Source organism: Hemicordylus capensis, chromosome 1, assembly GCF_027244095.1.
Source record: "Hemicordylus capensis ecotype Gifberg chromosome 1, rHemCap1.1.pri, whole genome shotgun sequence".
NCBI lineage: Eukaryota > Metazoa > Chordata > Lepidosauria > Squamata > Cordylidae > Hemicordylus > Hemicordylus capensis.
The window spans coordinates 11,972,484-11,997,354 of record NC_069657.1 but is presented as its reverse complement, the minus strand read 5'-3'; the positions used below and the strand labels follow the sequence as shown (position 1 = coordinate 11,997,354).

The following is a 24,871-nucleotide window of genomic DNA, read 5'->3' as shown; positions in this document are numbered from 1 at the left end:
AAAAAACAACTAATTTTAATCTTTTTTGGGAAAGGTTAAAAATTTGTTTAAAATCGCCCTCTTGATCCTATGGAGGTTTTGGAGAAACAAAGATATGATTTGTGATTCAGGTTTATTTTATATATTTATTTAACATATTTCTATACTGTCCAAACTCACGTCTCTGGGCAGTTTACAACAAAAAGGTTAAAACATTAGTTAAAACAGAATAAATGACAGAAAAGTTAAAATATTAATTAAAACAAAATAAATGATAACATGAAAGACTGACACATTATAATTTAAAATTTTAAAATGTTTTTAAAACAATGTTAAAACTATTAAAATACTATTTAATTAAAAGCCTGGGTGAACATATGCATCTTTAAAGACTTTTTAAAAGTTGTCAGAGATGGGGAGGTTCTTATTTCAGTAGGGAGCACATTCCAAAACTTCAGGGCAATAGCGGAGAAGGCCCGTCCCTGAGTAGCCACCAGACGAGCTGGTGGCAACTGCAGACAGACTTCTGCTGATGATCTCAATGGGCGGTGGGGTTCATAATGAAGAAGACGTTCTCTTAAATATGTTACGAACAAAACATTCTCTTTATTTTGTGTTGTTAATTTTTATAAATATGTTAGGCTAGCTTGTATTTATAGTTTGACATTTATTTTCCATGTTGTGGAGAAACAGTGGCTGGCATGATGAGGAAAACTACTCAGAGTAGTCCCATTAAAATTAAAAGGACATGTTAGGCATTGCCTTACTTATCCTTTTAATTTCAGTGGGACTACTTTGAGTAATTTTCCTCATGTTGACTACTGCTCTTACTAGTAATCACCAGCCCTTGGTTCTTAAATCTTCAAGTAGGTGCACTTGCTTGGTGTCCCTGACCTGTGTATCAAGAGAGCCAAACAGAAATTCCTAATTTCTCAGTTGCAATCCCCCCAAAATACAAATTATATAGAGCAAAAGACGTGGACTGTATGATTAAAGGTTTCTAATTGTGTTCCTAGGCCATTTAAAGACTCTGGCATATGGTTATAGCAACCAAATGGTATGTAGGGGTATGGGTTTTCTAGAACATTTTATAACTGGAAAATTTCTGGGGGGAAATCCCATGCAAATTCTCTCATTTGCATAAGCTTTTTTCTAAGAAAATTTTACAGTGCAAATTTTTCTGATGCCCTAAATAGATTGTGGTGTTTGACCTATATGTTTATTTTTTTAAAAAACAACATATAAAAACCACTATTTAAGAGTCTTTGGAGGAGGCGGTATATAAGAAAATTTAAATAAAATAAAATATACCAAGTCAAACCACTGGTCCATTAGCTCAGTATTGTCTTGCATTGACTGGCAGGGGCTCTTCAAGGTTTCAGGCAGGAGAAGCTCTGATCCCTACCTAGAGATGCCAGGGAATGAACCCGGGACCTTCTGCATGCAAACAGTTTCTCTCGACCACTGATCTCTGGCCCCATCCCCCAAGGGGAATATCTTGCCGCAGACAGTGCTTGCATGTGCAGACAGTGCTTGCCCATCCAAATGCAAATGAGGGTAGATCCTGCTTAGCAAAGGGGACAATTCATTCTCATTTACCACAAGACCAGCTCTCCTCAAAGTATTGAACAACATGTTATTAATTCCCCATGCTTCTCAAAAAAACAACAATAACCTCAAAGTTTTTCAAGTAGCTAAGTGGTTGAACTGAAATATATGATTGCTGAGTGGGAATCGATAAAGACACTCAGTGTAGTTTAAATGTTATATACAAATACGACGAATATTTATATACCGCTTCTCAACCAAAGTTCACAAAGCGGTTTACATAGATATAAGTAAATGAAATGGCTCTCTGTCCCCAGAGGGCTCACAATCTAAAAACAAACATAAGGTAGACACCAGCAACAGCCATTGGAGGGATGCTGTGCTAGGGATGGATAAGGTCGGTTGCTCTCCCCCTGCTCAATAAAGAGCATCACCACTTTAAAAAGCTGCCTCTTTGCTCAGATAGCAGAGGGTTATACTGAAACAAATACAAAATTTTATGTGCAAAGAAATTATTTTCATTGGAATACTCAGTAAAACATATATGTACACTTTCACACACTTCCTAAAGATAATTGCCTAAGAACCATTAAGTATATATTTGAAATTGCCTGGCTTGCATTGGCATCCATTCCATACTAATTAATTTTATGAAACAATGAATTTTTAGAAATAGAAAGTTTTTTTTTAAAGGGGAGGTTCAGTTTTGGAATATTTCCTGTGGGGCAGGGGGAATATCAAACGCACACTTCTGATGGTATGCATGGTGGTTCAATAAATATATGAATTACAAAACTAGAAATTCAATTTAGGTGGTTGATTTAAATAAACCCCTTTTAATAGGTGGTTTAAATTTCATCTTATGCTCTCCATCAGTTTTCTGCCTTTTTGAACCCAGTGCCAAGCACTGTATAGGATAAAACCTAGGTCAAGGGTTCTCAAACTTTGGGCCCCCACTGTTGTACTACAGTGTCCATCATCTGCAGCCACAAAGCTGAAGGCCATTGTGACTGGGGATGATAAAAGTTGTAGTCCAGCAACATCAAGTCCTTAAGTTTGAGAACCCCTGACCTCAGGTAGTTCCAAAAATGGAAGTTAAAAAACTGAATTACCCCCTGGAAGAGCCCCTGTTGTCATGGATGCCATTTGGAAATGACCAGTGCTGGTTTTGCATGACATTAGTTTGGCAGTGGCTCCCATGAAATTACCAAGTAAATGTTTGCCAAAGCCAGCAGCACCATGGTACACGGATAGGCAGAAAAGGAGGAGAGTTCTCTGTTTACAAGAGCTGTCCTCAGCTGTTTAAGAGCATAGGCAAGAATACACTCTTCTTGCCTATGCTCTTAAACAGTAGTACAACTATGGTTGAAGTGACTGCTGGAGTGCAGTGCTTTTACTTCTGCACCAGTATGGTTCACTTCTCGCTGATTTGCCAATACAGAAGTGAAATACTTTATGGCTGGAGTTCAGTAGCACTGAGAAGATGGCCCTATTACTGCCTCCATTGATTCAACTATAATAGGCTATGCTTTCCTTTCCAGCCGTTTTACAGTGCTGGTCTATATCTTGGATTGCTGTGGAATTTTGAACAAACGGACCTTTCACCCAGATGTTAACCCTGATCTCATTTGGCACAGTCTCCTAATGTCCAGAGTATTTATCAGTGGAACTCCTGATAAGAAAAGCATTCTGTGCATAATCAAGAGAACTGGTCTTGTGGTAGCAAGCATGACTTGTCTCCATAGCTAAGCAGGGTCTGCCCTGGTTGCATCTGAATAGGAGACTTGATGTGTGAGCACTGCAAGATATTCCCCTCAGGGGATGAAGCCGCTCTGGGAAGAGCAGAAGGTTTCAAGTTCCCTCCCTGGCTTCTCCAAGATAGGGCTAAGAGAGATTCCTGCCTGCAACCTTGGAGAAGCTGCTGCCAGTCTGTGAAGACAATACTGAGCTAGATAGACCAATGGTCTGACTCAGTATATGGCAGTTTCCTATGTTCCTAAGCAACCGTCACACGGCTGGCTTAATAGGCAGAGAAAATGTGGAAAGAGCAGTGTCATAAGAACATAAGAACAGCCCTGCTGGGTCAGGCCCAAGGCAGCCCATCTAGTCCAGCATCCTGTTTCACACAGTGGCCCACCAGATGCCACTAGAAGCCTACAAGCAGAACATGCCCCCTCTCCTGCTGTTACTCCCCTGCAACTGGTACTCAGAGGCATCCTGCCTTTGAGGCTGGAGGTGGCCTAAAGCCCTCCGACTAGTAGCCGTTGATAGGCCTCTCCTCCATGAAGTTATCCAAGCCCCTCTTAAAGCCATCCAGGTTGTTGGCTGTCACCACATCTTGTGGCAGAGAATTAAACAAGTGGATCATGCGTTGTGTGAAAAAGTACTTCCGTTTGTTGGTCCTAGACCTCCTGGCAATCAATTTCATGGAGTGACCCCTGGTTCTAGTATTGTGAGAGAGGGAAAAGAATCTCTCTCTTTCCACTTTCTCCATGCCATGCATGATTTTATAGACCTCTATCATGTCTCCCCGCAGTTGTCTTTTTTCTAAACTAAAAAGCCCCAGGTGTTGTAGTCTTGCCTCATAAGGAAGGTGCTCTAGGCCCCTGATCATCTTGGTTGCCCTCTTCTGTACCTTCTCCAGTTCTACAATGTCCTTTTTAAGATGTGGTGACCAGAATTGTACGCAGTACTCCCAAGTGTGGTCGCACCATAGTTTTGTATAAGGGCATTATAATGTTAGCCGTTTTATTTTCAACCCCCTTTCTAATGATCCCTAGCATGGAATTTGCCTTTTTCACAGCTGCCGCACATTGAGTCGACACTTTCAACGAGCTGTCAACCACAACCCCAAGATCCCTCTCCTGGTCCGTCACCGACAGCTCGGATCCCATCAGCATATACTTGAAGTTGGGGTTTTTTGTCCCAATGTGCATCACTTTACACTTGCTAACATTGAACCGCATTTGCCATTTTGATGCCCACTCCCCCAGTTTGGAGAGATCCTTTTGGAGCTGCTCACAATCCGTTTCGGATTTCACTACCCTTTGAATCTTTGAACCAAATCCTTCGTGCCACTTTATTACAGGGATGCTCAAACTTGAGTCCCCAGGTGTTGTTGGACTCTGTCCTACAATCTCATTGTTGCTGGGGATTATGGGAGTTAAAGTTCAACATTATTGATAATGGGAGTTGAAGTTCAACAACACTGAACGTCAACTTAACCATTGAACTTTAAGTTTGAGGACCCCTGTGTTACTGGAATTCTGAAGTTCGGTTGAAATAATTTTCTTACATGTCAAGATGGTAGCCTGAAGCAATCAGCAAATGTAAGTCATGCTGCTAATTAAAGTAATTGGCATTGCTGTTGGACACTTTGAGGCCAGGCACTGACAAATTTTATTTGGCTTTAGGAGCCAGAATGCCCACTGCTCTGGCCCACTCACTACTTGCCATCAGCATTGCCCTCTGTACTCTGCTCTTTCTGGAAGCAATGGGATGGACTCACCGTCTCCCTTGCTCCCTCCTCCTCCAGATATTTATGTACCGCTCTTCATCCAAAGTTCTCAAAGCGGTTTACATAGAAAAATAAATACTACATAAATAAGATGGTCCCCTGACCCCCAAAAGCTCACAATCTAAAAAGAAGCATAAGGCGGATACCAGCAACAGCCACTGGAGGGATGCAGTGCTGGGTTGATAAGGGCCAGTTGCTCCCCCCCGCTAAATATAAGAGAATTGCCACTTTAAAAAGGTGTCTCTTTGCTCAGTTAGCAGGGGTCCTCCTCCTCATGTCCATCCATTGCCTGGCTCAGATGCCATGCATACATTTCCAGGCATCATGTCAAACTGGTGCCTGGAAACAGTCGAGGACTGCCGTTGGCTAAAAGACCTCTGCCATACGTCCAGGGTACTTTGAGTGCCTCCATTGCCATGAACCTTACTGCCTGCTGAGATCATCTGGGGAGGTCCAGTTATGGTTACCACCGGCCTGCTTTGTGGCTGCCCCAGGACTCTGGAATATGCTCCCACTCCATCTCTGACTGCTTTTAAAAAGACCCTCAAGAAGCATCTGTTTTCTCAGGCTTTTAGTTGAAATTAATTTTACTATTACCACTACTACTACTACTACTACTACTACTACTACTACTACTACTATATACTGCTTTTCAACAAAAGTTCTCAAAACAGTTTATTGTTTGTTTCATATGTTGCATTTTAAATTATGCACACTAATTCACATGTCCGGTGGTATATAAATATGATAAACTAGTAATTTTAAGCCCGTTAAAATAACAGGCGCTAGTACCTGTTGTTGTTGTTCCCTTTATTCCTTTCCTCTCTCGTTCGCCCTCCTTTCCTTTTATGTTGTTCTTTTTCTGTCTTTCCTTTGTCTTCCTTTTCTCTCTCACGCCACCGCTGCCCGTTGGCCGCCCGCCCTCCCAACTGCCGAGCCCTCCTTACCCCGGCCATGTCCGTCGGGCTAAAAACTCCTTAATTTCCGAGAGAGAGAGAGCAGCTCGCAAGCAGAGCTCCTCTCTTGCAAAGACTCTGCCCGTACTGGGGGTTTGGGTGTAAAGGACGCCTATTGTGTCCTTTACGGCCATAGTGTCAGTTCGGGCAGAGCCGTTGCAAAGAGAGGAGCTCTGCTTGCGAGCTCCTCTTTCTCTCTTGAATTAAGTAGCTTTTAGCCCAACGGACATGGCCGGGGTAAGGAGGACTCGGGAGGAAGGAAGGAGGGAGGGAAGGAGGGCGGGCGGCCATTGGCAGTGCTTGGGTGGAAATGGCCGCCCGTGGGGCCGTGAAAGGAGGACCGGGGACTCAGGTGTCGGGAAGGAGGGCGGGCGGGCGGCCAGCGGCAGTATTTGGGTTGAAATGGCCGCCCGTGGGGCCTTGAAAAGAGGACCGGGGATTGGGTCGAAATGGCCACCGGTGGGTCCGGGACGGTGGTGGGAGGCGGGCGGGCGGGCAGACAGCGATGAGGACCGGGGATAGGCGCGAAATGGTCGCCAGTGGGGCCGGAACGGTGGTGGAGGGCGGGCGGGCGATGGCAGGAGGTCGAGTGTGTGGTGGCTTTGGAACACTGGTGTTGGCGGTCTGGACTCCCTTGGGCTGTTCTGGGCCTGCGCTTCGCGCAGGCCCAGAACAGCCCAGGGAGGCAGGGACGCAGATCCCCAACGTTCCAAGGCCACGGCCACTCACTTAGCCTTTTATTATATAGGATAAGAGTATGACACTGACATTTGTGCAGGACTCTTTTCTATGTTTTCATAGAAAACACAGGGTGGTGTTGCATGCAGAGCTCTGTGGAGTAATTTGTAGGGGGGGAAAGAATGCATAGTTCTGTTTTTTCTTTCTCAAATCTAGAGATCGGCAGCTTAGGTGACACAGATATCCTCATTGTGCGACTTGATTTGACGGAGAGAAGCACCCACGCATCTGCAACCAAAACTGTTCTCCAGCATTTTGGAAGGGTACGTCTGCCCTGTGGCACCTCAGGTGCATCACTGGGGGTGGGGTGGGCAGTGACAGGGGCACCTGCCAGGAGGGCAACCTGGAGCAGACAGTGGGCATAAAAGGTCGTACACCATGCTGTCTTGGTAAGATTTGTGTATTCATTTAGCGCATTTTTATAGTGGCCCATATGCAAAATTCTGGGCGGTTTGCAATTTCAAAGAACAACACAAAGTGCACAATTTGCTGATGTTTTGTTTACAGTACTCCAGTTACAGGGGCACAGCCGCCATGGATAAAGGGGGGCAAAGGCCAGGGCCACAGGTCTCCGGGGGATTCGCACCTCCCAGCCTCCAGTGCCCTTTTCTCCTGCACTATGTGCTGGCCTGCCCAACCCTGGCTCACTGCCCCGTCCCAGTGAGAACAGGTGGCCCCTTCAAGGCATACCTGTTTCCATGCTGGCACAGCACAGCGTGATCATGCCGGACAGCGTGGCCCAAAAAGGGCAGGCGGGAATCAGCACATGCGCGGTGGGGCAGGGAAGTGGGTGGTGGCCAGGTGTGCATGTGAATGGGCAGCAGTGGCGGGACCACAAGGGTAGACAGTCAGTGGGGTTGACTGCCTAATTCAGCCTAATTCAACCCCTGCTGAATAGGGCATGTTTTCAAGATCATTATTATTATTATTATTATTATTTTTACATTTATATCCTGCTCTTCCTCCAAGGAGCCCAGAGCGGTGTACTACATACTTGAGTTTCTCTTTCACAACAACCCTGTGAAGTAGGTTAGGCTGAGAGAGAAGCGACTGGCCCAGAGTCACCCAGCTAGTCTCATGGCTGAATGGGGATTTGAACTCGGGTCTCCCCAGTCCTAGTCCAACACTCTAACCACTACACCACGCTGGCTCTGATGGTAGATGAAAAGCCAAATATTGAACAGTAGCTCGTCCTGATAAGGAATCCTAAAAGTTTGGAGTTGAAAAGGACCTTGGAGGTCTTCTAATCCAAACCTCTTCTCAGTGTGTAGCTCAGCTGTAGCATCCTTGACAGAGGACTGTCCAGCCTCTGAAAACCTCCAGTATAAAGAGTCCACCCCTGCATGAGGCAGACAGTTCCACTGCCCAAGAGCTTGTACAGATATGAAATTCTTCCTAATGTCCCGCCTAATTTCCCCCCTAGTAATTTCAGCCCTGCCCTTAGGAGCAGCAGAGAACAAATCAGTTCCTCCTTCTGTGTGACAGCCCTTCAGATGTTTGAATCTTATCTCCCCTTAGTCCTCTCTTCTCCAGGCTAAACATACCCAGCTCCTAATTGTGCCCCATGGGTCTGGAAACTGGCTCCTCTCACCATCCTTCTTACCCTCCTCTGGACCTTTTGTAGTCTATCCATGTCCTCCTCAAAAGGAGGAGCCCAGAACTGGACACAGTATTCCAAGTGAGGTCTGATCAGTGCAGAATAAAATGTAAATCATTATTATTTAAATGCTTACTTTACCCTTTCTCCAAGGGTGGCACTCACGGCTCATTCCCCTCCAGTCTTCACTATAACCTTGTGAGGTTAGGCTGAGAGTGGTGGGCCCAGGGCTGCCCTAGTGGGGATGTGGGGAGAAGAGCTGGCCATGCAGTTGCAATGATGAATTGCCCCCTTTGCTAAGCAGGGTTCACCTTGGTTTGCATTTGGATGGGTGACTACCAGTGTCACCTGTAAGGGGGATTCCCAAATGTTGATGACTGCAACTCCCATACACCCCAGCCAAAGGCTGTTGCAACTCGCAATGCAGGGAGTTGTAGTCAACAACATCTGGGAATCCCTGTTACAGGGGACACTGTTGACTCCATGTGAAGGCTGTCTACTGTAAGATATCCCCCTTGGAGGATGAGGCTTCAGCTCATCTGCTTGCATGAAGGAGGTCCCAGGTTCAGTCCCTGGCGGCATCTCTGGTTAGGGTTGGGAAAGACTCCAGCCTGAAACCATGGAGAGCCGCTGCCAGTCAGAGTAGACAATACTGGGCTAGAAGGACCAAGGTTCTCACACAGTATCAGGCAGCTTCCTATATTCCTATGAACCTGGGTCTTCCCGTGCCTAGCCCAGCACTCTAACAACTACACCAGGCGTTCCCAACCTTCGGTCCCTAGATACTGTAGGACTGCAGCTTCCAACACCTCCAGCCTTCGGCCATTGTGTTCTGGGGATTATGGGTGCTGTAGTCCGACAGCATCTGGACACCCAAGGTTAGGAACCCCTGCACTACACCATACTGACTAGAACTGCAGTGGTGTTAACGGTGAAGCAGTGAATACCTAACTTTCCCTCTTCTGTTTCCTTTCTGCCAAGATTGATGTCTTGATAAACAATGGTGGACGTTCCCAGCGTTCTCTCTTTGTGGATACAAGCGTTGATGTCTACAAGGCTATAATGGAGCTCAACTACCTGGGCACCATCTCCTTAACCAAATACGTCCTAGATCACATGATACAGAGGAAGAAGGGGAAGATTGTCAACATGAGCAGCGTGATGGGCATCATGGGGGCACCCTTGGCAACTGGCTATTGTGCCAGCAAACATGCCCTGCAGGTAAGCATCCTCTGTGCTCTGTTCCACATACAGGATGGGGAGGGGGGATGCCTTGAGGACTAGAGCCTTGGATTAAGAAGAAAGTCAGCATTCTGAAGCTTCATGCCCCTCTTGCAGCTTTCCTGGACTTATGCTTCATCCTGATGGCATTCCAGAATTGCCAGGGTGCAGGAGACTGTTCATAGTATGTAGCTCTGGTGCATCATGTTGAAGTATATTAAGGGAACTTGGTCACATTTCTTATCTTTGTATAAATATTATTATTTCTTGTTTACACAGTCAGACAGGTTTCATTGACTGTTATTTATTATTATTATTATTATTATTTTATTTTTTTTACATTTATATCCCACTCGTCCCCCAAGGAGCCCAGAGCGGTGTACTATATACTTAAGTTTCTCATCACAACCACTCTGTGAAGTAGTTTAGGCTGAGAGAGAAGTGACTGGTCAGTCTCATGGCTGAATGGGGATTTGAACTCGGATCTCCCCGGTCCTAGTCCAGCACTCTAACCACTACACCATGCTGGCTCTTATATGCAAAGTAGACTTAAATAGAAATGATAGAGGTACACTATGAGTTCAAGAAAAGGGGCCAATGTACGCTAAAATCGTAAGCATCTTTATTTCCTTAGTTGGTTATTATAGCGATACCCTGCTTTTTAACCAGAAGAGGCACTCAAAGCAGCTTACAATTCATATCAATGAAAGGTAAAATGCATTGAATACAATATATTAGGTCAGAGGTTCTCCATCTTGAGTCCCCAGATGATGTTGGACTGCAATTACTCCTCCAAATATTTATATACTGTTTTTCAACAAAAGTTCTCAAAGCAGTTTACGTAGAAAAAATGAATAAAGATGGTTCTCTGTCCCAAAAGGGCTTGCAATTTAAAAGGAAACACAAGAGAGAAAACAGCAGCGGTGGTGGTGGCCATGATGGTGAGACCAACGACAGCCACTGGAGAAACACTGTGCTGGAATTGGATAGGGACAGTTGTTCTCCACTTGCTAAATATAAAAGAATTGCTGCTTTTAAAGATGCTTCTTTGCTCAATTAGCCTTTAACCATTGTGGCAGGGGATGATGGGAGTTGTAGTCCAACATGTGGGGACCCGCATCTGAGAACAGTGGAGCTGTTCATGGAAGTTGAATTGTGACTGGACCTGATGGATGGCTGTCAGTAAAAGCAGCAGTAGCCATCCCTCCACTGCTCTGTAGAGTCTCCTGGTCCTTGGCCATTATTTGAGGTTATGTTTGAGAGAAATCAGCTGGACTTGCTTTTCTATTAAATGTACAATTCCTGGGTAGCATTCAGGATGGCGTTCCACTTGTGCAAGAAACGAGGAGTGGTTTTTCACTGGCTCCCCTTCCCCTCTGCACCCTCCCAAAATCTGTTGAGGGTTCCCTAACCCATAGGCACACATCTTTGGGGTGCATGGGGGAGCTGTAGAGGGAAGCGGGGTGGTGAAAGTCACTCCTCTCCCCTTGCATACATGGAACTTCTTCTGTCCACAGAAGTACTGAGCCTCATTTAACAAATGTACATAGTTGGTTTCCCATCCTATACAGATTGGCTACTGGAGGCCCCGATGCCAAGTCTGGCCTCCTGAATGCCAAAACGTCAGCATCACTGAGGCAGGACGCCGAATATCACTACCCCTCACTCACTTTCTTTGTTTTTAGTGGTAGCAATAGCTGCTATCATGTCGTATGAATATCCACCTCCAACTGCTCCTTTGTTGCAGTCTGATTTGGTACATGCCTGCCTCTCTTGTGTGCTACCCGATTAGCAATGAAAAGGGGGAGGAAGTGGAAAAGGAAGAGATGAGAGTACTGGAGGCACCCATAGAGCATCTCCAGTCCTCTGCTGCTCTTTCATCACTTCCCCTCCCTTCCCCTTTTCATTACTAGCCTGGCTGTGCCAGCTCTCGGCAAAGAGCTGTCCTGGCAGCGGGTGAGATGCTGGGGACAGTTTGCAACACTTGGCACCCCAATAGGCCACCATTTGAAGCAGCCGTCTCACTTTGCCTCATGAAAGGACCGCCCCAGCCTCTGAGGCACATTTATTTTTATTTATTTTATTTATTTAACATATTTTTATACCGCCCAACACTTAGGTCTCTGGGCGGTTTACACATGGAGATGTATTCCTGTTTTACCTTGGAGAAGAAACAGAAGCACAGATATGCCCTGATGTTGTCCTAACAAGCGTGCTGCTGTTGCCTCCTAGGGTTTCTTTAACTCCCTTCGGCCTGAGCTTGCTGAGTATCCTGGGATATGTGTTACTAACATCTGCCCGGGGCCAGTCCAGTCACAGATCATACAGAATGTCTTTACTGAAGAGGTCTCAAAGGTAATGGATGAGTTTTTTGTTTTAAATGAGCAACTTCACAGCAGAACATTTCTGAGATAACTGTGGCATGTGTCGGCAGGCTTGGAATGGCCCAATACTGAGGCGACCAGACAGTGGTCGTGAATGAAAAGGAGTACAGCATGCCGTTATTGCTCTTTGCGGCTTCCTTTGTGGAGATGTCGTCATAAGGAGGTGTCTGGTCTGACTCTAGAAGCAGCGACTCAGTTGGGCAGTTCCAAGGGTTAACAGAATCAGGCACGTTACCGCTTCTTCAGTTACTGTAGTCATAAGCACAGTTTCAAGTTGATATTGTATAAACTCATTGACAAGAGAGAATCTAATATAAAGCCATATTTTTACAAAACCCTTAAATATTATAGATTTGCAAAATACATTGGTAACGGAATCAAGAGTGGTGGCAAAATTCTGATTCCATTACCAACGTGTTTTGCTTGTTTCAGACACTACCTTTAGGAATATAGGAAGCTGCCATATACTGAGTCAGACCATAGGTCCATCTTCACAGACTGGCAGCGGCTTCTGCAAGGTTGCAGGCAGGAATCTCTCTCAGCCCTATCTTGGAGAAGCCAGGGAGGGAACTCGGAACCTTCTGCTTTTCCCAAAGCGGCTCCATCCCCTTAGGGGAATATCTCACAGTGCTCACACATCAAGTCTCTCATTCATATGCAACCAGAGTGGACCCTGCTTAGCTAAAGGGACAAGGCATGCTTATAGTAGGAGACTCTCTCTTACCGGTGTGTGATATCAACTTGAAAATTTGCTTATGACTACAGTTGTTGAAGAAGGGGTAAGGTGCTTGATTCCCTCACCTTTGGAATAGGCCAGCACTTGCAGCAGCAGTCTTTAGCAGTGCCAGTGAAGAGGCAGGATCACAGAATACACATTCAGCCTTTGTGCAGTCTCCACTTTCCAGAGAGCACCCAGCATCTTGGTAAAGATTGTATAGCCCTCACAGACTGTATCACTTCAGAATACCGGTGGGGCAATTGCTTACTCAGTCGCACTTCTTTCTATTTTAAAAATGTTTCCTGTGCATGGAAAACTAGTGAGTTGGACTATAACAAAGTCTAGACTACTTCTGATGGACTAGGATTTTTGACAGAGGGAAAACAATAGCTGCCAGGAACCTTGTCTAGCTGGTGTCCAAGTTGGATTGTTTCCTTTTAATAAAGTGGATTTTGAAATGCCAAATGCGGCAACCTTCACAAAGGTAACTCGTTTGTTTGCTTGCACAGATGTCCTTTCTTGTTGACTCTTCTGCAATCTCTTAGCAAAGCCACAGGCAACCTGATTTTGCAAGTTGACTCTGTCTGGCTTTTGGTCAGATTGTGCCACTGCTAAACAAAGATACTTTGTCCCTCAAGTTGCAAAACTTATCTATTTTATTAATTCTCCTGGGTTTGCCTTGGGATGTGCATCCCAGCGCCCAGCTGATTGGCTGGGCGGTGGGCGGGCTTGATTGGCTGAGGCGCACCCAGGAGGATTGGTCGCTGCGGCAGTGGCAGGCCTGGCCACAGAGGACAGAGGCAGCAGCGGGCCCAGCCCAGCCGCGGAGGCAAGGCCCGGGGGTGGGGGGGAGAAAGGGGGGGCAGAAGTGGCGGTAGGAGGAGAGGCGGCTGGGCCTGGAAGTGGAGACTAGGGAGAAGGTGTGGCGGGGGGGGAGGTAACTGCCAGCCCCAAAGAGCTCACAGATGCTCTGTGCAGGGTTGGCTAGTTTCTACTTAAAACACCTAGCCGGGGGGGGGGGAGATAATGGGCATCAGCGTCCCCTCTAACAGGAATTCCCAAATGTTGTTGACTACAACTCCCAGAATCCCCAGCCAAAGGCCATTGCAGCTAGAGATGCTGGGAGTTGTAGTCAACAACATCTGGGAATCCCTGTTAGAGGGGATGCTGCTGGGCATAATTATAAAATCAGAAATGGAGTGGAGAAAGCAAGCAGAGAGAGATCTTCCTTTCTCCCAACATAAGCCTGGGGCCATCCCATGAAACTGATTGTGGGGAGATTCTGGATAAACAAAAGGGGGTGTTGCTTCACAAAATGCATCGTTAACAGACGAAACCTGCAGCCAGAAAGTGTGGTGATAGCCACTAGCCTAACAGCTTCAAAAGGTTAGATACATTCATGGCGAAAAAGAGATCCGTTGTGATAACTATTGGCTGCCTCTCTGGTTCAGAGACAGGGCCTGACTGGGGGCACTGAGAGAGCGGTGGAGTGTTTGTGGGGAGGGTGCCAGGTTTTGAGCAAAATGGGTAATTAGTGAGTATTCACTGCTGCCGAGTGCAGCGGGGCGCACTGGGAATATGCCCTGTGGGCCAGTCCCAGCCTGTTCAGAGGTTGTATGCTTCTAAATACCAGCTGCAAGGAAGCAACAGCAGGAGAGAGAGGGCATGCCTTCCTCTCCAGCTTGTGGGCTTCCCAAAGGCATCTGTTGGGCCACTGTGGGCAATGGGATACTGGACAACATGGGCTTCTGCTTGATCCAGCCGGGCTACTCTTAAGCGTGAAGCCATGGCTAGGAAAGTCAACAATGTGTAAAGTAAATATCTTTTGCTGACAAGGATGTTGCTTTTGAAATGTGTCATAATGCAAGAATTTCATTATAAGCAGGGGCTTCAAAGGTGGTTTTGCCTCGGCAAAGGTTCTCTTGCAGCACCATCTCTACTTTCTCCCTCTTTCTAGATAAACGCAACCGTTGGCGATCAGAGCTACAAAATGTCAACTGACCGTTGTTGTCGGCTGACTCTGGTTAGCCTAGTCAATGAGCTGAAGGAAGCCTGGATCAGTGACAATCCCTACCTGGCAGTCTGTTACCTCTGGCAGTATATGCCTACCTGGGCGTGGTGGCTTCTGAACCGCATGGGAACTCGGAGAATACAGAATTTCAAAAGTGGACTGGTATGTTCTTCAAGCGGTATCTTTCCTCATGCCTTGTGGTTATGCTAGCCTACCCAGTTGGCGCTAAGGATGTGATGTATTTTGAACACTCAGAAGTGAGTGAGGGGGACAGTGAGTGGGGCGAGCGCAGAACTGAGGCAGGAGGCCTGCTTGAGACAAGCCGTCGGGTCTGCCTTGCCACATGACAGCCTCGGGCAACAGGTTTGCCTCAGCACCAGCATGGTGTATGTAAAGGTTCATCATGGGGCACAGGCTTCTGGCAATTTAGCCCACAAACAGAACCTCCCCCTGCTGCAGTAGGTACCTCTTTGCAAATTTTTGCATCACGTTTAAGAGCCTTAGGCGGGATCCCTTGTACTTCTGGTGATGAGCACTAGTTTGGATGGCTTTAAAAGGGGCTTAGACAAATTCATGGAGGACAGGCCTGTCAGTGGTGGCTGTAGGCCACCTTCAGCCTCAGAGCAAGATGTCTCCAAATACCAGTTGCAGGGGAGCAACAGCAAGAAGGTGGCGGGGGGCCTAATCAGTGGTTCTCCAGATGTCGCTGAACGACCACTCCTATTATCCCCTCTCCCAAGCCAGTTCATAAGGCAGTTTGTCAGAACTGAGCTGAAAAGCACAGGCCTAGGGTTTGGCATGCTTTGACTTACCCCCACAGACTAGCTTTAGTCGTAATTTAGCTTTGGTCAGTGTGTATGGAATTCCAGTATGTGAGGAGTTTCTTGTCCTGCTGCACGTTTTGTGTTTCCTATGACAGCACTTTAAGTGGCGCAGCGGGGAAATGCTTGACTAACAAGCAGAAGGTTGCCGGTTCGAGTCCCCGCTGGTCTGTTTCCCAGACTGTTGGAAACACCTATATCAGGTAGCAGCGATATAGGAAGATGCTGAAAGGCATCATCTCATACTGCGTGGGAGAAGGCAATGGTCAACCCCTCCTGTATTCTACCAAAAGAAAACCACAGGACTCTGTGGGCGCCAGAAGTCGAAATCGACTTGATGGCATACTTTACCTTTTTACCCATGACAGCAGGCAGTGGGAGCTGCTTATGGACACTGCTTAGATCTTCTCTCTGCTCTGTTCTCATTGTTTTCAGGGTGAGGGTGGGGGAGCAGTTTATGGGACAGTTGGATTGGCTAGTAGCACTGTAACATTGCAGCACATTAGCTTAAGCGTCTAATCACTGCATCATGCTCCTAGGAAGGATGCTATGTCACAAACTCTGGTTTGTTGTGTGATTGATACAAGCCCCATGCAATTTTTATAAAAGAAGTCTACACAGTCTTGAGTGTGAATGTATAATATATCTTGCAGGATGCCGATATTTCTTACTCCAAAAAGTAAGACTCCTTGAGGCAAAGCAGCTCCGTCCACAAGGCCTGCGGCAGGATAAAGAATCCCCCCTCTGCTTCAAGTGCAAGGCTTCCCCCTACCCCCCAAAAGTATATACATTTGACAAGAAGCGATGTATAACCTGGCATAAATATTATGCCTGTTTTAAGCTGTTCACTCTGAATAAAAATGTCTGTGTGCTATTGTATACAAAAACATTCTTTATATACTTCCTGGCCTTTCTTGGTGCTGTCTTCTGCTTTGTACGTAATCCTATGGCAGTCATCCAAGTCTACACTCTTACAAGGCATTTTCTCAAATGCTGTCTTGTAGTTTCTTATAGCTCATTTACTCACAATTCCTCTTTGAGAACACCTCAAGGTCTCAGGGCACAAAAGCTTCAGGTTAGTACTTGAGCTGATTTTTGACAACTGCTCTACTACCTCCTGTGTGACCACCACTAAATCACCAAAGCTGTAGGAAATGCCTTTATCCTCCATGGAGAGCGCCAGACGCGTGGAATGGTTTCATGCCTCCAGCATAAGAGGCTATGCTCACGCGTTTGTTGCTGCAGCGCGGCTGTACGCCGCAGCGACTCATGAGTTAGCCCCCCAAAAAAACCTGGGAGGACTACATCAAGCCTCCCGGCATCGGGGGGGCGCTCCCCAGAATGCCCCATGCACTTGTTCAGGTCATTCTGGGGGCCAGGGGGCCCCTGAACCCTGGTGCCCAAACCAGCTCCATGATGGAGCCAGTAATTGTCTGGGCAGCCCAAGGAGGGCTTCCTGCTTGTGTGAGGGGAGAGTGGGTCAAGTCCGCTCTCCCGAACAGCCCCATTCAGGCTCTTTACACTGCTCGTGTGGAGAGTCTTTTTGTCTTCCTCCGACAGGAAAACCTCAGTATTTTGTGGCCGTTCGTTCCCAGCTAGTGCCGCACATACCGAAACCATGAATACTGAGGCATTGGGGCAATGCAAATTGGAGGGTTAGCTTCCTAAGGGGGTGAAACTGCAAAAAAAGCATGGGGGAAAGTGTAAGTGCCCTACCGTGCTAAATGGGTCCCCAGCAGTCCTGCAGTGCACGTCAAGAGTCAAAAATTGGCCCAAAATCACAGGTGGGTGTTTTGTGTTTTTTGTGTGAAACAAGCCACAAAATGGCTCTTCTGAAAATGGTAGCTGGAAATGATTTCAGAGGCCATTTTCTGCCACCCCCAAGTGTAATCCCTTTTTTGCCACATTTTTTACAGCATACACAGAGGTTGGGAGTCCATTACCAGACCACGAATACACAAATCCACAGATGCAGGATCCATAAATATCTATTTTTCTCCTGCACTTCTCAATTTTGTGAGACCTGCTAATAAGGCTTATAAGGGGAATATTAAGATAGTGACATACTGAAAGCCAAAGCAGTGGGGAACCTTGCTTCAGATTCCCACTCAGCCATGAAACTGGCTACCTTTGGGGCTGGTTGTGCACTCTCTCAGCCTAACCTTCCTCACAGAGTTGTGAAGATAAAAGGAAAAAGGGTGGCACCATGTCTACCAGTCTGAGTTCCTGGAAGTAGAAGATGCATGTGGATAAAAGAGCAGGTTATCCAGCAAAGAGAAGCAGGATAATGATACACCTGCCCCTTACTTGCAAAGCATCTGAATTGATTTTCAATTCTAGCATTTTTTTTTAAGGGAGGACTCCCATGGAGGAAAGCTTTGTGTCCTACAAGTAACACCGGAACTTGGGTTAGAAACCCACTCCTGGTTACGTGAATGCTGATCCCATTGAGATCACTGTCATTTATCGTAAGCAGAATTATAGCACTTTCCCCAACTTGCCAGTCTTCTTACGCTGACTGACAAACCTTTACCAAAGTACTAGCATCCAAGTTGCTGCACTCAACAAAAACTGTTGCATTTTCTTATAGGCTGAACAGATGTATGCTAAAATGTTCAAGTATTCCTTTATGACAATGCAAATAAAGTATACAATATAACAAATGATGATCAAGTCTGTTATATCAAATCGGGGAAGGAATCTTAATCACATGTACATCTTGGTACAGATTCTGTGGTTTAAGCACACAATAGAGCTGTGACCCTGCCTTCCGGTGCAAGTCACCTGTCAAGATATTGATCTCAAACACTTAAAAAAAAAAACCCACCCCAGACCCAACCACAGAATAATTAGAGAGCTTATTGCCAGTAGGATCTGCAGCTACTCCCAGGATGAGAAGTTCAAACACTTGTGGAGAAAGTCACTTTCAGAGCCCTGCTGAAAAAATATTGCCTCCCTCTGGTCTCTGGCAACTGCATTTTCTTTGCTGTGAGATCTGTCAGCTTAGTATAGAAAAGTGTGGTGGTGGGGAAGGTGTTGGGAAGAGGGTTTTTGCATCCGATGCTGCAAAAACAAAATGAAGTCCTAGAGCAGAGGCACATGGAGAGGTCCAGAAGAATAAACAGGGTAACCAAGGGGCGGGTCAGCTGCCTGAATGGTCAGGTTCCTCAGGAGGACGGGATGTGCTTGGATGCTGTAGCGCTCCTCATCGTCGTTCGTGGCATAGAGCAGCTCCCACGCCAGATTTGCCCACTGTCCTCGGACGGCTTCGCTGTCCAGTTTTCCCGCTTGGACGAGGAATTCCTGAAGGGTCAGCACTCTGCTAGTGTAAACTCCCTGAAAGACAAACACACTTGGAAGTTAGGGAGGGGCTTGAGTATTTTCGTTACTGGGCTGCCCAGCTGGAAGTAATAATCATAGAATGTTCACACACAGTCATGAGTTTTCCCTTCCAGAATCTGTAATGGGGATAGTATGAAAGAACATTGTGAAGCTATTCTCACGGGGGGGTGGGGGTGGAACTGGGCTAAAGGAGCCCAGCTCAGGTTTTCCCCATCGTGAGAACTCGCAGGTGAGCCCAGTGGTTCTCTGGTGGCTAGCCCGCCAAATTAGCCCTCCCCTGTGAGGAGACTCCCGCCAGGAGGCTAACACAAGACTCCCGGTCTCAGGGGGTCTCCCGAGGATGCCCCGTGCACTTGCATGGGGCATCCTGGGACTTACGGGGGCCAGGCAGCCCCCGATCCACACAGCCCCTACCAGCTCCATGACGGAGCCAGTAGTCATGTGGGCGGCCAATCTGGAGCCTCCAACTGCTTGTGTGGAGAGCCTCTGTAAATTTCTAGATCAGTGTGGACCTGGCTTTCTAGTAAAGGATCCCTCCATGGGGGGAAAAGGTATGGCAGAATTGCCTTTGGGGTAATTCCCAAGCTGCACAACTGCTCCTCCTGGGCGAGTATAACCTCATCCAGCCCAGGAAGATCTAACTCATCCCTCAGATTCTGAGCCCCCAAAATGAGCACCTCCGTCCTGCTTGGATTCAGTTTCAATTATAAAAGACATCTTAGAGGAGATAATCCCTCCTGTGCAAGAGAAGAGGGTGAATGCCTCTGCCTGCAGGTTAATAAGTACTTGTATTAAAATGGTGGCCGACATGTTGCACACTGTAACAGAGCCAGGACACTCCATGTTGGGGCTGCAGCAGAGCCAGGAAGCAGCCTCCATGCTGGAGAAAACTGGCAGCCACACAACCAGCATTACCACCATTTCCCCCACTCACAACAATGGGAGAAACAGCAGTACTGCTGACTGCACGACCACGGGTCCTTTCCAGCGTTGAAGCTGCCTTCCAACTCTGCTGCAGCCCTGACATGCATTTTGTTTAAAAGATCATTAAGTTCTTTTAATAAATAAATAAACCCATTTATCAGTTGATGTTGCAGACTGAACCACCTTTAGTCCCCTGCCAGTCCTGTGCTTTGGCTCATGTGTTGTGCAGCTTGGCTTAGGAACATCTGAAGCTGCCTTCTACGGAGGGAGGTCATCTCGCTCAGTACTGTCTGCCTCCGTGACAGATGGAAAAAGCAGGGAGGAGACTGACTGCTCTGGGCCTACAAGTCACAGGTATTGGTGGCAGCCGCCAAACCTTTCTTTGTCCTCACCAAAAATGAAATCTGCATTTACAGAGACTTGCAGTTAAGTCTTGAAAGCTGAACCAGCAGAATATGGACAGAAAGGACCACGGTCCCAGCAAAATAGCTACCTTTGCACTCTTAGGTTTTGCAGTGAGAATTCAGAGAGGAAAAATTCTCTTCGTTTCCCTGACTGTGGCACACCTCTCTCTCTCTCCACTTACCATATTAGGGTCGTGCCCCAAGGAAAACAGATATGGCTTTTCTTGGAGAACTGCTTCCTGCCACTCCTTTTCAGTCACCAGCCCAATGCACCAGTCATTGTCATATTCTTCAAGATAGTTCAGCAGCTCTTTGAAGTTTTCGACTGGACCCAGGCTTGCTTTATCAACCATAAGCTTAACGGTGTATCTGAAGGAAGCAGAGCACAGTGAGAAAGAGGCAATGCAGAGAAAGTGTGGAGCTCTGCGGCATGATTTTAAGAAGCTTGAGCAAAGGCATTGCAAGGGTATTTTGTGTGGGGCTGGAACCCGACACTAGGCTTCCCTGAGATGTGCCGTGTACACCATAGCCACGTGGTAAGGCTTTGCCTGCAGACTCCAGCACTGAGCAAGGGTGGACTAGAAGACTTCCAAGGTCCTTTCCAACTCTATAGTGTTCTAGGATATCGGCTGACGTTGCGTGATTTGCTTGAGAAAGTACCAAAACGTACAGAAGACTATAGTTCCTTTAGGGATGTGCACAAATCCATTTTTTAATTTGATTTGTGCCTAAAACAAATCACCCCAGATTCGATTTGTATTTGCTTTGATTCGATTCGGAGTCAGACCAATTCAGACCACTTAGCAATGTCCTAGGGGCACCAAATTTGAGTGGTGTTCACCCTAGGGGCACTCAAATTTGGGTGGTGTTCGGTATTCACAGTTTCAGTATCAGCGTCAAGAACTGAACCTGTGTGAATACCGAGATTTTCCTGTATATGGAATTTATCTTTACACCAGGGATTATGGATTCAGTGAACTAGGGAAGCTGCTAAGAGAATTCACATACACAAAGGAAGGGCAAGTTCATGCCTGATTTGCCATTTTTGATAATCAATATGTGTTCCAGAGAACAATTTGTTATGGGGCAGCTAACAAATAAAGATCTATTATATTAATTCTCCTGGGTGTGCCTTGAAATGTGCGTCCCAGAGCCCAGCTGATTGGCTGGGTGGCAGACACATCTGATTGGCTGAGGTGCACCCAGGAGAATTGGTTGCTGCCGTGGCGGTCGGGCCGTGGAGGCCAGAGGTGGCAGGTCCGGCCCGGCCCAGCCATGGAGGCAAGGCCCAGGAGGGCAAGGCCCAGAAAGTGGGTGGGGGGAGAAGTGGCAGTGTGGAGGAGAGGTGGCTGGGCCCGGAAGCAGAGACTGGGGCAGAAGGAAGAGGGGGAGGTAACCGCCAGCTCCAAAGAGTGCACAGATGCTCTGTGCGGGGTTGGCTAGTTATTATTATTATTCCTTGTCAGCACCTGAACTGGTTCTTTTCATCTGTGTGGTAAAGAAGAGGATTTCTTGGCAATTTGGTCTAATTTGAATGAACTGTTTGTATTGTGAAGAAGTATGTCCTTAGAAGTTTTTAATCCATTAGGAGTTTTTTGTTCTTTGTTCTGTTATTTTAGATTATATCATCAACGTATTATGCATAATTTCATTTAAAAAAAAATTTCTCACGTGTGCTAGACTCTTATAAATGTAATGACAATTATTATTTGAGAAAGCAAAGGTATCAAATAGATATAGATACAGAAAATACTCAAAACAAAAAGGGAAACTGAAAAATGCTAATTCTTGCCACGAATTACCTGAACACTTTCAGTGCTAGCTGGAATAGTTCTTGTTTTTCCATTAGCCAGTCAAGACAGATCGACCATGGGAGGCCTCCATTGTATGCTCGGAAAATGTGACCAGGAGATGGAACTGTATCATCTATTCCAAACATCCCAATGTAACATGTCAAAACACTCTGGGCATATAAGTCTTTCAGAGCAGTATCTTTAATAAGGCCTTCAAGCAGACTTAAAGGATTATCTTGCAAGTGAAAGTATTCTAGCTGGCGAAGAACAAAATGGAACCAGTCATCTGGAAACTTCTGCTTCATCTCATGGAGTTTGGCAATAGGTAAGGGAGGAGTTCTCCATTCTTCAGGGAGATTTAACATCTCAGAATAGGGGCTACTAAATTTGAGAGGGGAGAAGTCCATCATTCTCCACTGCTTTCCAGTGTCTAGAGCAGGGAGTCCAAGAACAACAGCTTTATATAATTTATTCATACTGGTTGCCTCGGGTAGTTCATCTGCGGTAGTGTGTATTTCTACTGAGCCCGGAAGAGAAAAGAAGGGTCTTGGTGTCCCACCTCGTGATGGCATTCCTTTTGCTTTAGGTGTTATTTTGCTGGGTTCAGTATCAAAAAGGTTGCTGTCATCTGTCCAGTCCTCTATCGATTCCACACTGAGGTCATCGTCTTTCCAGGAGCTTGCTGGTCTTTCTATGGCTTTGCTGGAAACTTCAGTTGGCTTTACTGGAGGCGACTCTTGTTTGGGCTGGGGTGTCCGGCCACACGTCCGGTGAGTTTTTGATGAATTACAGCAGTGCTGGACTAGCATCCATAGGAGGACTTTTATGAAATCATCTTTCAACTGCTTCCGGTTCTCAGGTGAGTCGATTATTCCGGACAAGACATTTCTGGCATCTGAATAGAGTTTCACAGGAAGAACAGTACAAGGTGTTAAAATATTTCCAAAGTGATGGTTGAGGGAGAAGGTCTGAATGCGTTCCTCGTGTTCAAAGGCCAGTTCAAAAACTTCATCAACCCTGTGAGCTTCAACCGTGTGACAGGAAGTTTCCTGTAATTCTAACCCCTGAAGAACAATAAGAGTAATCAGACCAGGCATTCAAGAATTTGGTACAGAAACAGTGCAGTATGTTGGCTCACTCCTAATGGTTCTCCAACTCGTGGCTTGGATGATCAAGAACATTTGTTTTATTTTAATTTTATTTAACATATTTTTATACCACCCAAAACTTACGTCTCTGGGCAGTTTACAACAAAATAAAAACATGCCATGGGCCGGGCCCGTGTGTTTATTTATTTATTCAATTTCTATACCGCTTTTCATTAAAATAATCTTGAAGCGGTTTACAATATAACTTTTAAAAATGCACCATTAATCAATTAATTAATGTTCTCCTTTCCCCACTTTCCTCCTCCATTTCACCAGACTAGCAGCCCTGGAATTTAGGTCTAAAGCCACTTTTTGTGATTTTGCACAGCAATATCCCCATCTTCTACAAAAGACAAGAATGAAGTGCTACTTCTATATATGGTCACAGTATAAAACAATGGCAGGACAGGATGGTAATGGCCTAACAGGGCACAATAGCTCGGATATTTGACAATGACAAGGGGGTGGGGGTGGAACTCAGCTTCCAATGTCTTCTTACTCATGAAGCCAGTCGCACTTTCTCAGGCTCCCCTCACAGGGTTGTTCTGAGGATGAGGGAGGGCATGAGTGCCTTGAAGGAAAGGCAAGACAAAAATGTAACAAACAGGCAGTTGGATGTAGGGGCATAGACCTAATTCCTGGGTGGGCGGGGGGGGGGGGGAAGGGAATGGGGCCAAACCTAGGAAAGCTGTAGGCTTGTTAGTCTGTAATACCAGACATTCTACCAGGGGTGTAAGCAAGGCTGGTGTGTGCCCCAAGACAAAAAGTGAAGATGGGACCCAGCCCCCACCCCCTGCATTCTTCTTTGAAGGGGCAGATGTGGGGTTCCCTCTTCCTCCGGAGCCCAGGGACATTTGTCCCCCTTCTTCAATTCTACCTTTGCCCCTGCATTCTACACTAATCCCCATCCACCACCCTATGCTATATACTCTGCAGACTGAAGCCCGATATTCCTCCTCTCCCCCAGAATCAAGAAACACTTTATTAAAAAGGCTTATACACACACACACACACACACACACACACACACACACACACACATATTTGGCAGTGCTGAAATTAATGTGCATCATGTACACTGACTGCTTTAATACACTAAAGCATTCTGGTTATTAGAAACGAAATCTGCTGATGTTCAAAGACCCTTTCCTCCAAGGAATCTCATAAGGCCTGGACACTGATAGATACATAGATCAGAGAAATACGTTTTCACAAGCATCCTTAAACAAGATCTACTACAATTTAAATTAAGGAATTCCCTCATAGCAATGAGCTTGCTTGCAGTACCAGAGTTTGGAGTTCCAGAGGAGCCTGGACTACTCACTTTCCACATTATCAAGAAATAATAAATAAATAAATAAATTATTGTTATTGTTTACACAGACAGGTGTTATTGACTGATTTGTTTTATCCAGACATCGAGTCCTTCCCAAGGACCTGGGATGGCTGAATTTTATCATCAATACTGTTGCTGTTATTATTATAAATATTGTTGCAGAATATAGGCTGTTCCTAGTGAAGTTGCTTTTTGTAATTGGCTGACAGATTTCTGTGACCCCCTATGGTGTTGAGATGCCCTTCAAGGTGTTTTGGAATTGCACCTAGGGCGCCAATTACTACTGGGATTTTTTTGGTCTTTTTCTGCCACAGCCTTTCAATTTCAATTTGTAGATCTTTGTATTTTGTGGATTTTTCTATTTCTTCTTCTTCTATTCTTCTATCCCCTGGTATTGCTATGCCGATTATTTTAACTTGTTTTTCTTTCTTCAC

The 24,871-nt window shown here is 46.1% G+C and overlaps 2 protein-coding genes across 7 annotated transcripts in view; one reads left to right on the top strand and one right to left on the bottom strand.

Moving 5' to 3' along the window:
- Positions 1-18,153, top strand: part of DHRS7 (dehydrogenase/reductase 7) — a 36,558-nt gene extending 18,405 nt beyond the window's left edge. For both annotated transcript variants that reach the window (XM_053271020.1, XM_053271011.1), the window contains 5 exons: positions 6,895-7,001; positions 9,317-9,556; positions 11,789-11,911; positions 14,616-14,831; positions 16,144-18,153. In XM_053271020.1, the coding sequence (XP_053126995.1) occupies positions 6,895-7,001; positions 9,317-9,556; positions 11,789-11,911; positions 14,616-14,831; positions 16,144-16,173 (716 nt within the window). In that variant the 3' untranslated portion in view covers positions 16,174-18,153. The remainder of the gene's footprint in view (positions 1-6,894; positions 7,002-9,316; positions 9,557-11,788; positions 11,912-14,615; positions 14,832-16,143) is intronic.
- The window catches only part of PCNX4 (pecanex 4), a 32,530-nt gene continuing 25,758 nt past the window's right edge, over positions 18,100-24,871 (bottom strand). For all 5 annotated transcript variants that reach the window (XM_053270970.1, XM_053270960.1, XM_053270979.1 and 2 more), the window contains 3 exons: positions 21,963-23,017; positions 20,343-20,529; positions 18,100-18,826 (listed from right to left, as the gene is read on the bottom strand). In XM_053270970.1, coding sequence (XP_053126945.1) covers positions 18,575-18,826; positions 20,343-20,529; positions 21,963-23,017 — 1,494 coding nt within the window. In that variant the 3' untranslated portion in view covers positions 18,100-18,574. The remainder of the gene's footprint in view (positions 18,827-20,342; positions 20,530-21,962; positions 23,018-24,871) is intronic.